This window comes from Procambarus clarkii, chromosome 22, assembly GCF_040958095.1.
Source record: "Procambarus clarkii isolate CNS0578487 chromosome 22, FALCON_Pclarkii_2.0, whole genome shotgun sequence".
In the NCBI taxonomy this organism is placed as follows: domain Eukaryota; kingdom Metazoa; phylum Arthropoda; class Malacostraca; order Decapoda; family Cambaridae; genus Procambarus; species Procambarus clarkii.
The window spans coordinates 20127142-20139892 of NC_091171.1; the positions used below are offsets into that span (position 1 = coordinate 20127142).

General features: G+C 39.5%; 1 protein-coding gene across 4 annotated transcripts in view; it reads right to left on the minus strand.

Moving 5' to 3' along the window:
• Positions 1-12751, minus strand: part of Rab14 (RAS oncogene family member Rab14) — a 51621-nt gene that overhangs the window by 37232 nt on the left and 1638 nt on the right. For all 4 annotated transcript variants that reach the window (XM_069329530.1, XM_069329529.1, XM_069329527.1 and 1 more), the window contains exons 2-4: positions 9069-9181; positions 5207-5333; positions 2213-2372 (exon numbers count right to left, since the gene is read on the minus strand). In XM_069329530.1, the coding sequence (XP_069185631.1) occupies positions 2213-2372; positions 5207-5333; positions 9069-9174 (393 nt within the window). In that variant the 5' untranslated portion in view covers positions 9175-9181. The remainder of the gene's footprint in view (positions 1-2212; positions 2373-5206; positions 5334-9068; positions 9182-12751) is intronic.

Below are 12751 nucleotides of genomic sequence, written 5' to 3' on the forward strand. Positions count from 1 at the left end.
TCGTAGAAGGTTGTAACAGATCCCATGAGCACCACACCAGAAACAAATACTGTACCTATTTGATATTCCAAGAGTACGACTTAGTCAAACTAGAAATGCTTTACAAATCAAGGGACCTTGAATGTGGAATGACCTTCCCAATTATGTTAAAGACTGTACCTCTCCCAACCAGTTTAAGATAAAAACTAAGTACCACCTAATTAACTCAATGTAACCCACCTCACTCCTAAATGTCAACCCATGTCTACGATTTTAAACAATGCTGTTTGTTGACCAAATTGTATTTTTGCTTTTTTTTCTGCCATGTTTCCCCCCCCCCATTTTTTCATTTTTTTCTAGATTTTTTCTAAACACAATTTATACTTTATTCTAAGTTAGTATTAAGTTTTAGTCTTAAGTGTTTTTCCTGCCCGAAACACTTTGCGTAATAGTGGCTTTAGGCATTGTATGTACTAGCTCTATCTATAAATCCATCAACTTTTGTATTTCACCTTGTATGTATGTACTTTACCTGAATAAATATTTGTATTATTTGTATTTATATTTGTACTAAGTTGGTATGGGGAGTGCAGACAGTAACAGGTGGCCACACACAGCTGATGCTCCCTCTCTCTCTCACTGGTTCAAGGCCAGATGCACTAACATTCCTCCTTCAAGTATACTGTTTGTGGTGTTATTACACTATATACACACATTGTATATAAGTTTGTTTTGTATATAAAAACATGTTTTGTTCACCATAACTGTTCAACTAAGCTGGTATAGTGCCCAAAGAGCATAGTGGCCACCCTTACACAGCATGACAAGTTTTGCAGATGATGCCACGCCCTTCACCATAATGGCTTCTCCCAACACTTCTTTTGCTGTTATTACACTATATATACACATTATATATAAATATCTACATTTATGTTCACCACAGTGAACCACTAAGCTGGTATAGTAAGTGCAGACTGTAACAGGTGGCCACACAGATTCGGCAGACGACGCTACAGACCTCCCTCCCTCCCTCAACATTGCTCTTCCCACAGCTCAGTGGAAATTATCCCAACAATCCTGCTATTATCAGAATGCTGGTCATTTTTATCACAGTCAGAGGTCTTCTGTAGTACTATCATTGGTAAATAATACCAGTTACATATATTTCTGACATTTTTAGGCGATGCTGTGGTCACAAGCTGAACAGCAGTGTTGTAATCTCATGCTGCATGCACCAGCCTTGGTGGCTCACTCAGTACTGAGGTTTTCACACCCGGGAATGTTGCCCACAATTTTTTTTTTTAAATGGCGTCTGTTTACAAGAGCCCTGAGGAAGCTAATGTCAACCCCATGTAGCCACAGGCCGTTTAAATCTTGCACAGTACTCCAAAACGTCATATGAAATGTTGCGCAGTGTAAGGGTTAACAGGTTGACCTATCTCCAATACTATTAACAAGCAGCCTATCTCCTGCACTGTTAACAAGCAGCATATCTCCTGTCCTATTAACAGGTAGGCCTATCTCCTGTCCTATTAACAGGCCTATCTCCTCCCCTATTAACAGGTAGGCCTATCTCCTGCCCTATTAACAGGTAGGCCTATCTCCTGCCCTATTAACAGGTAGGCCTATTGCCTGAACTACTATGTTTTGTTTAATGAACACTGTGGTCAAAGCCTAAAGTTCAAATTTACTACTCTACTTGTTAATGCATTAACTCCAATCCTTTTTAAGACATTTCACAGGCACTCTGCTTTCTTAACCAATAAACATACGAGTATTAGTCTTGTGTCTTGGCAAAATCTATATTATAGCACTTTGTTTCTTCATCTTTTTCAAATTTGAAAAGAGCCCTTCAGCAACCAATCAATGAACCTACAATATTTTAGCAATTCAAGTTTTATATTTAATATTTACTTTTGTCATAAACCTTCCTTATATTCATTACTGACCTCTTTTGTCAATATTTAGATGACAAAGTTTACATCACAAAAATTTTGAAACAAAAATATTACAACTCTTCAGAAGAACTGAAGTACAGTATGTTTTATACCAGTAAAAATCTATGTATGACAGAATTTGCCTCTATCTTAACTATGCATACAGTAATGACAAATGAAGTACTTCTCAGTCAGCAAATAGTTAAATGCAACCTTATTTACAATTGCTGGCAAAAAGCATATTCCTTACTAATAACCATATTTAAAGATAATTTTCACTATCTTTTAAAGCTCACCTGTGCATCTAAATCAGCTTTGTTGCCAATAAGGAAAATTACAGTATTAGGATTTGTAAGATTGCGTGCATCTGTCAACCAAGAACTAAGATGATTGTAGGTAGACCGCCTAGTGATGTCGTACACCATTAATGCTCCGGCAGCGCCCCGATAATATGATCTGAAAATATGAGAGAAAAATATATGCATATTGACAAAGTACAATATTATTATTTGCCAAGACTTGAGTTATCATGCAAGCTGAATTATGTAGTTGGGAGTAGTTAAGTCTTAGGCTAGGAACTGTAATTTATTAAGGTATTCAACACAGTGTATGAGGGTGTCTTTGTTTTGCCTGCATTATTAGCACGACCCAGAGACCACCACAAGGAGATAATAGAAAAGTAATTCCTCAAAAGGCAATGTTAAGAACTATTAGCTAATGAATGTTGTTCCATACATTCATGCTTATACTTAAATTAAAATGAGTTTGATGCAAATACTAAATTGCCATAATTTTTTTAGGTGTAGAAATTACCTTGTAAATTACCTTAGATCAGTTATGTCTATGAATGACTCGATAAAACCAGAGTTGACTGTAATGAAACGTTATTTTCTGAGTGAGCCTCGGAGGCTCCCTGAAGCTATCCAAACTGATATGTGCTAGATTAGTTTGGTGTCATCAGTCACAGGAGTTCTTATGCCTACCAGGAACCTCGAGCCAGAACTTGGTCCCCCCCCCAGAGGGGCACAGGGAGCAATGGCTCCCTGTGGAGGAGGTGCCCTGCAATGGCACAGGGAGCAATGACTAACTCTTCGAAGGGTCTGCGGGGTCTTTGAACGGTCTAATCCTTCTAACGGAAGGTTAGACCCCTTTTTTTTGGTTAACCCTTAACATGCTTGGGGTTTAATATCCTGTCATCCCCACAGGCGCATGTCATTTTGAAAAAAAAAAAATTATTTTTTTTTCCTAACCTGTTAATTTGTGTTCACTGATCACGGGAAAAATAATAAAAAAATCGTAAGTGGCATATATTGCCCGCTATAGGGCGGGGAAGTCTGGCAAATTATAGGCGCTGACTCAGCATGCGTCCCAGGCGGTCTGTTGCTCGCCAGCTGTCAGGCCGGAGTTGCCACAAAGAGATAATTACCTAATTATTTCAATGTCTCTGATTGATTTTTCATAGTTTTTTTGCTGTAATATTATTCAATAGTGTGTAGTTTGATATATTTATATAATAAAATGAGTGAATCATTGCTGTACTCAAAAATATGGTGTGCATATTGTTAATTCAATTATGTTCATCAATCAGTGAACAAATACTTTGTCGGTTATTACACTATAAGCACAGGTTATATATAAGTATCTGCATGTTTTGTTCACTATAACGAACCACTAAGTAGCTATTATGAGTAAAAAAGTAACGAGGAGTGACCGCCGTGTACCAGCCAGCCACTCCTGCCCTCCCTCCAGTCATCTGACTCACCCACATTCTCCTCCCACAATAATGTTTTTGCTATAATTCACTATATACAGACGTTATATATAAGTATCTTCATGTTTTGTTCACCATAACTGTACATCTAAGCTTGTATGGTGAGTAAAGGCACAAAGACGTAGGACCTCACACAGTCAGCTGATGGCTGCCGCCCTCAAGGCCAGACGCACTAATATTTCTCCTCCAACAATACATGTACTGTGTGGTGTTATTGCACTATATATCTTATATACAGACGTTATATTTAAGTATTTACATGTTTTGTTCACCATAACTGTACATCTAAGTTTGTATGGTGAGTAAAGACACAAAGACGTAGGACCTCACACAGTCAGCTGATGGCTGCCGCCCTCAAGGCCAGACGCACTAATATTTCTCCTCCAACAATACTGTTTGGTGTTATTACGCTACATACACACATTATATATAAATATCTACCTGTTTTATTCACCATACTTGTACAAATAAACTGGTATGGTGCCCAAAGACCATCGTGGTAACCAGTAAACAACACCGTCGTCTGCACGGTGACGTCGTGCAGACGACGCCACCGTCCTCACCAAAATGGCGGCTCCAAACCTTCTCTTGCTGTTTATACCCTCTATACACACGTTATATATAAGTATGTACATTTGTGTTCACCATAGCGAACCACTAAGCTAGTATGCTGAGTGCAGTCAATAAAAGGTGGCCACGCACAGTCAGAAGACATCGCCACCACCCTCCCTCCCACAGCATTACTCCACCCTCCATGGCGCACAGAGCTAAATATCACCACAATCCTGCTATTATCAGAACCCTGGTCAGTTTTATCACAGTCAGGGGTCTTCTGTAATAATATCATCGCTACATAATAGCATGAAGAAGTATATTTTGGCATTTTTAGGCGATGCTGTGGTCACAAGCTGAACAGCAGTGCTGTTAGCTCATGCTGCGTGCGTCAGGCTTGGTTGCTCACTCAATACCGAGGCCAATAACACCCGGGAGTTTGGCCCACGATTTTTTTTTAAAATGGCGTCTGTTTACAAGAGCCCTGACGAAGGTGTGGTGAACCCCGTGTATCCGCGGGCCGTTTAAATCTTGCGTAGTACTCCAGCACATCATATGACGTGATGCGCAGTTGACTGGAACAACGTCCAACACGTCATATGACGTGATGCGCACTTTAAGGGTTAATGAACCAGAGCAGACAGTTACCCCACAGTATTCCAGGATACCTACTTTTGGTTCCAAGCTAAATCAGCACTCAGAATGCCCTGTACACAAATTTTCCACAAAGGAGGCTGATGATGATCTGTGATCTCAATTCAACCAATACAAGAACATATAATTTACACTATGTAAAATGCCTTTATTTGCTGAATGTGCTAAAACATTTGATATTTTAAATAAAAAAGACAAATTACCTACATATATGTTTAAAATAAAAACCACAACTATAAAAATGAAAGAATGTTGTTAAAGATATATCTTATATCTACAATAATACTGCACATACACCAGTGTTAAAACCCACCTTGTGACAGCTCTGAAACGTTCCTGGCCTGCTGTGTCCCATATCTGTAACTTAATTTTCTGACCTGCTACTTCAATGATTCGAGTACCAAATTCTACACCTATTGTGTGTGGGCAGTCTGCCATAACTGTGGGAAGAAATTAATCATATGATATATTTTATAATTAAAGAGGGATTAAATTTAATATATTTCAATAATGTGTAGACATATTTTGCTTAAAAAGATTTGACGTACGGTACAGTCGTCAATCACCAGTCACCTGCAGTCAAAACAAGGCACTGAATTACAGTTAATGCCCTATTCTGGTGGTTCCCAGAGTGGCTCCCTGAACTTAACTCTTGCACCACCTAGCCTTAGACCAAATTACTTTGCTTTTGATATGCATTCATCACCTACCAGAAGCCAGGACCAGAATCTAGCTCTCACAACAAAGAGCCAGGCAGGGAATCAGATCAACCACAAAACTGGGAAAATCCCACAAGAAAGCATAGGCACCACAAAATAAATACAGAACATTTGGGGGAAATTAAGCAACAGTAACTAAGGCAAACAATTGTTACAGCAGGATAAATACACTAACTATAATGTACTTGACCATCACCAGATGGCAGCCCAGGTTACTGAAGGTCTTGGCCACCCTGTCAAGTGTGGCCAAGGTCACTCTGGAACCACCCACAGAAATAATGCCCATAACCTAACACAAAAAAGTGAACAGGCCTGGAATGGCGAGCCACTGGGGGGCTCACCAGAAAGATATTACATTCAACTCGATTTCTGGGAGGGAACCTCACATGGGATCCCTCTCTTACTCAGGATAGACTGGACTGACCTATGGAAGATCATCACTAGAGGAAGGCCCCAGGAGAGAAAGAGGAGGAGAGAAAAAAAAAAAAAGAAAAAAAAAAAAAAAAAAAAAAAAAAGCTGCACACCAAATTCCTAAGCAGATGGAGATCCACCCAATATGGTCTGAATTAGAGTTATTACTGTATAGCCACCATTTACCGAAAGTAAACAGCGTTGTTTGCCAGCCAGGAACAACTGTGGACATCTTCAGTAGAAAACTAGATAGTTTTTCAAGAAGTGTCGGGCCAACTGGGCTGTAGTTGATATGTGGTCCTGCAAGCCACTCCAAGCAACAGACTGTTGGACCAAGCTCTCACAAGTCAAGCCTGATCTCAGGCCAGGCTTGGGGAATAGAAGAACTCCCAGAACCCCCATCAAGCAGGTAAGCCAGAAAGACACTGGGAAGTGGAGAAGAACCCATTACCAAAGAACAGATCCAATTCAGATCTTGAAAGCCGTGCACAAGGCCCTATATCCATTATCCACTGGATGGAAGTCTGGCATGTTGGGTATCTCTGTAAAGCTCACATGGCAAGCAACAGTGATAAAATGGAGGCTACCGTATGTCCAGTGGGAAATTAGATATGGCAAATTAATCCACAATTAATTGTGCAATTAATAATAACTCCTGTGGCAATTAATCCTTTGCCACAGCAATGAGTCAGGGAGCACTCATATCCATGAGTACAGTCAGCACCTACTAGTTACACTCAATATAACAGCATTTAGCCAGAATCAGGATCACAAATATATTGTACTTAAAGCTGATCGAATGAGTGACAACGGTAGATACACTACAGCGAAACAGACTGGTATCGGTAAGCACTGATGATAGCGAGATGATCAGGATCATCTGCAAGTAGAAGCGCTTGTGAGTGAGTCAGTGACTGAGTGAAGTATGGGAAGTGTCACTGCCTAGTTACTTTGTGTGATTTTGCCTCAGACACCTGTCAGAGGAAAAATAATGTGACTGCCACCATCAGTATTACATTACTCAAATTTACTGCACACACATAGCAGCTGTCAACCACTAATGTCTGCTGCTCGCTTACCATACTACGTGACGCCACCATCTGCTCCACCTATGTGACATTTGCAGCAAGCAAAAAAGCAGAAGTACCAGCAGTTATTTGTTTCATCGATGATATTTGCAGTAAAAATTGGGTAGTAAAGTGGACCAGTGCAAAGCAATGATAGTTACAGTGGCACCTATGACATTATGAATGTGGCAGCCTACAGGGTAAAGCCACTTGTTTCTCCAATGACAAGAAACTGCAGTGAGGACCCAAGGTTCATGTGACACCACACTTTAGCTACAGTTATCAGTACACCGTGGGGGGACCCATGGTGACTCATCCTGTAGCAGGAGTCTAATCTGTGTGTTGGCCTGGTGTCATAGAGGGCTACAAGTTAGCTCCAGTAGCCCCCCTACGTACCTGGTTGCCAGAAAATGTAGATGCAGCATTCTATAAACCAGTATGTGGGTAAAGAGTGTGAAGAAAGAAGATAGCAGTGCAAGAGGTAGCAGATCACACCAGTGATCCCTAGTGACAGTGGAATTGAAGAGGGAGGAGGCAACACCAAGTTTTGCTTGCCTAATGAGGAGTGTGCCAAGACAAGGGCATGTGAATCAGTTGTGAAGACCTGGACACTTAATTGGTAGTAAATCTTACCCCTCCCTTTCCCCCTTTGAGTTAGCATGGTTCTGTGAGATGAGGTAAGAAGTATTTATTATTTTGAGGGTACACTGATTGTCTATGACTATAAATATTTATTCTGGCATTGAGACACTTGGAGAGTGCAAGAGTGATTCTTGTGCAATTTAGTAATTTTGTAAAAACTGATGTCGACTTTCAAAGCCTAGTACTGTACTGTAATGCTTAGAGGTTAAAAGGCTTGAGAGACTTTAGTGACTAACTTTAATATTGTTGTTTCAGTAATTGCAAATATTAAGTTATAAGCCTCATTAATTATTGCTTAATTTATGCTCATTTTGTTTCTAGCTTTATGATGCTCAAGTGAGTGCATCAAGTAACGTCTGGTTTCATCCAGTTATGAGCAGCCTAGCGGGCAAGTTTTCCATTGAGTACTGTATTTAAATATTTCCTTTGAAAGAGGCTCTGAGTTATAACCTATGCTGGTTGATTTTCATTCATTAAATGTGATTTTAAGAAGCACTGTTTCTGTAACTCCTCTGTTTTTCATTATTACTGGCCCAATACACGAGCCGAGTCTACAAATTTCACATACTGGTGTGTAAGATATGTAAAATGTAGGTGGGCGAGGCTAGACCAAGTATAACTTGCAGCTTACATCCGTGGCGGTGGGTCACTCTTGAGTGGTGTGTATCAATAGCAGACAAATAGGCCTTGTTCCAGAGAACCTGCCAAATCCCACAGTGCCACTGCCAACATTGTGCTGAGGCAAAGTGCCACAATAAATCTTCAAAAGTCTTTTGGAGTATTTAGCTTCTCCGGTTGTGGAGTTCTTGTTGGCCTACCAGGGACCACGAGCCAGAACTTGGTCCCCCTCAGAGAGGAGCAGGGGGGGGGGGCAGTAGCACTATGAAAAATTTAATGTAAATTTATTCATGTCTGCCACCACTAAGGAAAACCACCCAGAAAGACAACAATACAAAACAGACCACTACTTGGCTAAAAACAGACTGCAGCCTCAAAACGGCCACAATAACTCTCCCGACAATGTAAACAAATGATTGAAAATTGGTGAAACTAGCGCAAGCTAATTTCCCTTCTAGAAAGAAAAAAAATAGCTCCCACATGATGGATATAATGAAACAAAAGGTTTCAGCAACGTTCAAACACTGTACATTAGAATTGCAAGTTGAAATATGAAGGATATTTGAAAAACAAAAACAATTGGAATAACAATGTAGAATTTAAATTTTTAATTAGGTATTAAAAAGTTTAATTACTTTTTTCATATAGAAAACTGGAATTTGTGAATTTATTTTCTGATATTTACACAGTCTAAACAAAATACAGTACTATACTTACATTTCTTTTCTGTGAATTGGTGGAGAAGGCATGACTTGCCCACTCCCATATCCCCAATGATGATGTATTTGAAGATATATGAATAATTGTACGGACCCGCAGACATTGTAATCCTGAAACACGAGACATTTTTTCATATAATGACCAATGCCTAAATAACTACAAATTTTTATCTTTTATGACAAAGTTCAAACAGAAATTAATCTATTATACCGAAAATTGTTTTGTCGGGGACAGGAAACCTGTATACACATGTTTACTTTGGTCTTGTATTGAGGTACCCTAAAGGTTGAACTACAGATTATTCCCAGGATGCAACCCCACAACACTTGCCTAATTCCTGGGTAACTGTTTACCACTAGGTGAACAGAGGCCTTAGGTGAAAGACAACGTGCCCAACCATTTGTGTCCCACCTGGGAATCGATCCCAAGATCCCCAATTATGAGTCAAGAACAAAGCCAACTGTACTACGAGACCTTAACATGTGATGCACTATTATATAGATGCAAAATAACACTGCACTATACATGATATAACTCACTATGTGTCAGTATATCTCTATTATTTCAGCTACCAGTTATATATTCATTTGCATGCACAAGTTCTCTTCAATGAAGCTAATGAATTGACCAAGAACACTAAGAGGTTAATTACGAAAACTCAGCTAGTAGTTAATCTTTATGTTCATAGTACATGTATATGTACAACATATTTCATATATAGACACCAGCCCACAACACCAGCTAGTCATAAAAGCCGTGTTTCCAAACCAGACTACGCTGGTCAGATCCTAATCCCTAAACAATTCCTGTCTCTGGAAACTTCCCTTATCTCTCTCAAATTACTAGCCAAATTTGTTAGTCACTCATACACATACACCAACCTGTCCTCTTAAAAAGAACATCGCTTTTGGCCGTTTGCCTGTATGGCCGAATATGGACGTAATTTGAAAATGAAAATAAATTGAAAATAAATTTGGGATTTTTTTTTTCAACAACAGTAAGTTAAGGGTTCTCTGATAGGTTAGATGGGCAGGAAATTCTCATAAAGTTTCAAAACGTTATGAAAAACGTTAATTGAAAGTTCCTCTTTTAAGCTGTCCAAGGAAGGCCGGACGACTCAAACAGAAAACGGAACAGTACGTCACTTTTGCGAGTCGATTTCATTTCAAATTACGTCCAAATTTGGCCATAGTGCGCATACGAGCCAAAAGTGACATTATTTTTAAGAGGACGGGTTGCACACACATGCTACTCATGATACCCACTCATGTAATCCACCAACAAGGCAAGGTCTACACTGCTCCCCGAGGGTGTGTGTGTGTAGGCAACCAACTTGAACCTGTCGACCATCTGATTCCCTTAGCAACTCTCCTGAGGTAGCATGGCTCCTGGATCACCTTCCCAGTTTAGCTGACAAGTAGCACTGCTTACCGCTACTTGCTTAAGTCACCAACTCAATTCCCCAAAACCACACATGGTCACACACACATGTGCTCTGCACTCAACAAAACAAGCCCTCTGTGCATGTGCTCAAACCGTCCCAACTGCCACTTTTGGTCACCACCGGCGACACAAGGCCTCCTCTGACATCTGGCAGATGTTCTCTGAAGTGCCACCTGACAAATCAGTCACCTGGCTCACATGATCGGCGACAGTTTGACTAGTACAGACATCTGGCATCACAGATGTCTTCACCACCTGCTTCAAACACATAAATCCATATACACAACCACTTTCGTTCCCCCATACGTTTGAGAGAGAACTTTTTAATTTATTCATTATGCAACAATCCGGGTACAATAATACATAATGTAGAATAACATGTATTATACATGATGTAGAATAACACTGCATTATACATGATGTCGAATAACATTGCATTATACATGATGTCGAATAACACTGCATTATACATGATACAGAATAACACTGCATTATACATGATGTCGAATAACACTGCATTATACATGATACAGAATAACACTGCATTATACATGATGTCGAATAACACTGCATTATGTGTGGTGCAGAGTAACATTGCATTATACAGGTATATGATGTAGAATAACACTGCATTATATGTGATGTAGAGTAACCCTGCATTATACGTGATGTAGAGTAACCCTGCATTATACGTGATGTAGAGTAACTCTGCATTATACGTGATGTAGAGTAACACTGCATTATATGTGATGTAGAGTAACACTGCATTATACGTGATGTAAGAGTAACACTGCATTATAAATGATGTAGAATAATAACACTGCATTACAACAGTATGAAATATTTAATTTTATGTACATACAGTACTGTACAATAATCTTGATCACACATGTTGTACAGTGTATTCAGGAAGATACATACATTACAGTACTACAGTGTATGGTACAGCCCTCTTTTGCATGTCTCGTATTCTGGATTGTTTACCCGATAGCCACCACATATAGTGGCTTAGTCAGGACAAAGAAACCTTAAAGCTGCACAAGACCCACTTGCTGCACCGCACGACTACCCAGTTGCATTTCAGAATTAAGCATGTTGTTTCTTCAATGGCTTCTGCAGGCAAAAGTTTCTTTCTACAAGTTTCCTACTCTTAGTGATGAAATACTTTCTCTTGTCTGTTCTGTTAAAAAACTTTACAAGTTTGAGACTGTGGCTGAATTTTTTTACCATTACATCTTGGAGAAATGGTTAGGATTCTTATCCCCATATCATGTAGTACTCTAAATGTTTGAGAGATTTGACCTGTCATGCTATGAAGAATTTTCAGTGTTCAAGCCTTCAGCCTATCCAAATAATCAGGGGTGTCTTAAGTATGGAATAATTGTTGGAACTGTTGAACTTTTTTCAGCACTGTAATGTCCCCCCCCCTCCTATATATGTGTGTGGTTTCCATGCTTGAATACATTAGTTTAGGTTAAGTTCTATACAAAATCAGTAGTATTGAATTTTAATACAACTTTTTTTATTTATTTAAATATTTATTTATTTATACAGTATGTATATAAAAGAGTTCTTACATTCTTGTACAGCCACTAGCACGCATAGCGTTTCGGGCAAGTCCTTAATCCTGTGTTCCCCGGAATATGACCTGCCAGGTTTAACAACCAGGTACCCATTTTACTGTTGGGTAAACAAAGGCTACAGTTAGGGATTGACACCCAGTAAATCATCCCCGGCCAGGATACGAACCCAGGCCAAAGCACTCGCGAAATGCCAGGCGAGTGTCTTGCCACTACACCACGGAGACTGCTATACAGAGTTAAGCTTGACAAGTCTCTGAGTTAGGAAAGACTATTTTTCTGCTGGTCCCACTTGTATACTTTTTAAAGAATGACTACTAGAATACTATGGTCCTATTTCTTACTCAGATATTAAGTATACATGCAGTATTTTCATCAGAATGATTCAAGTTATGGAACGTTGCTCTCCATGTGATGCTTGAAACTAGTCTTACACTAGAGAGCTATAATGTAACCCACAAACACTGCATAGGGATTCAATTTCTTTCTTTATTATACACCCCATACCAATCCCGTGGGTGATGGTGTAAAGGGTTACAGAGGCACATAATTGGTTCAGGAACTGAGCCCCCTAGTTCGTTTAGCCAAGCAAATAATCTTTTGATGCTAACTACACAATTATTAATGTTATATATATTCATACATATACCCATATAT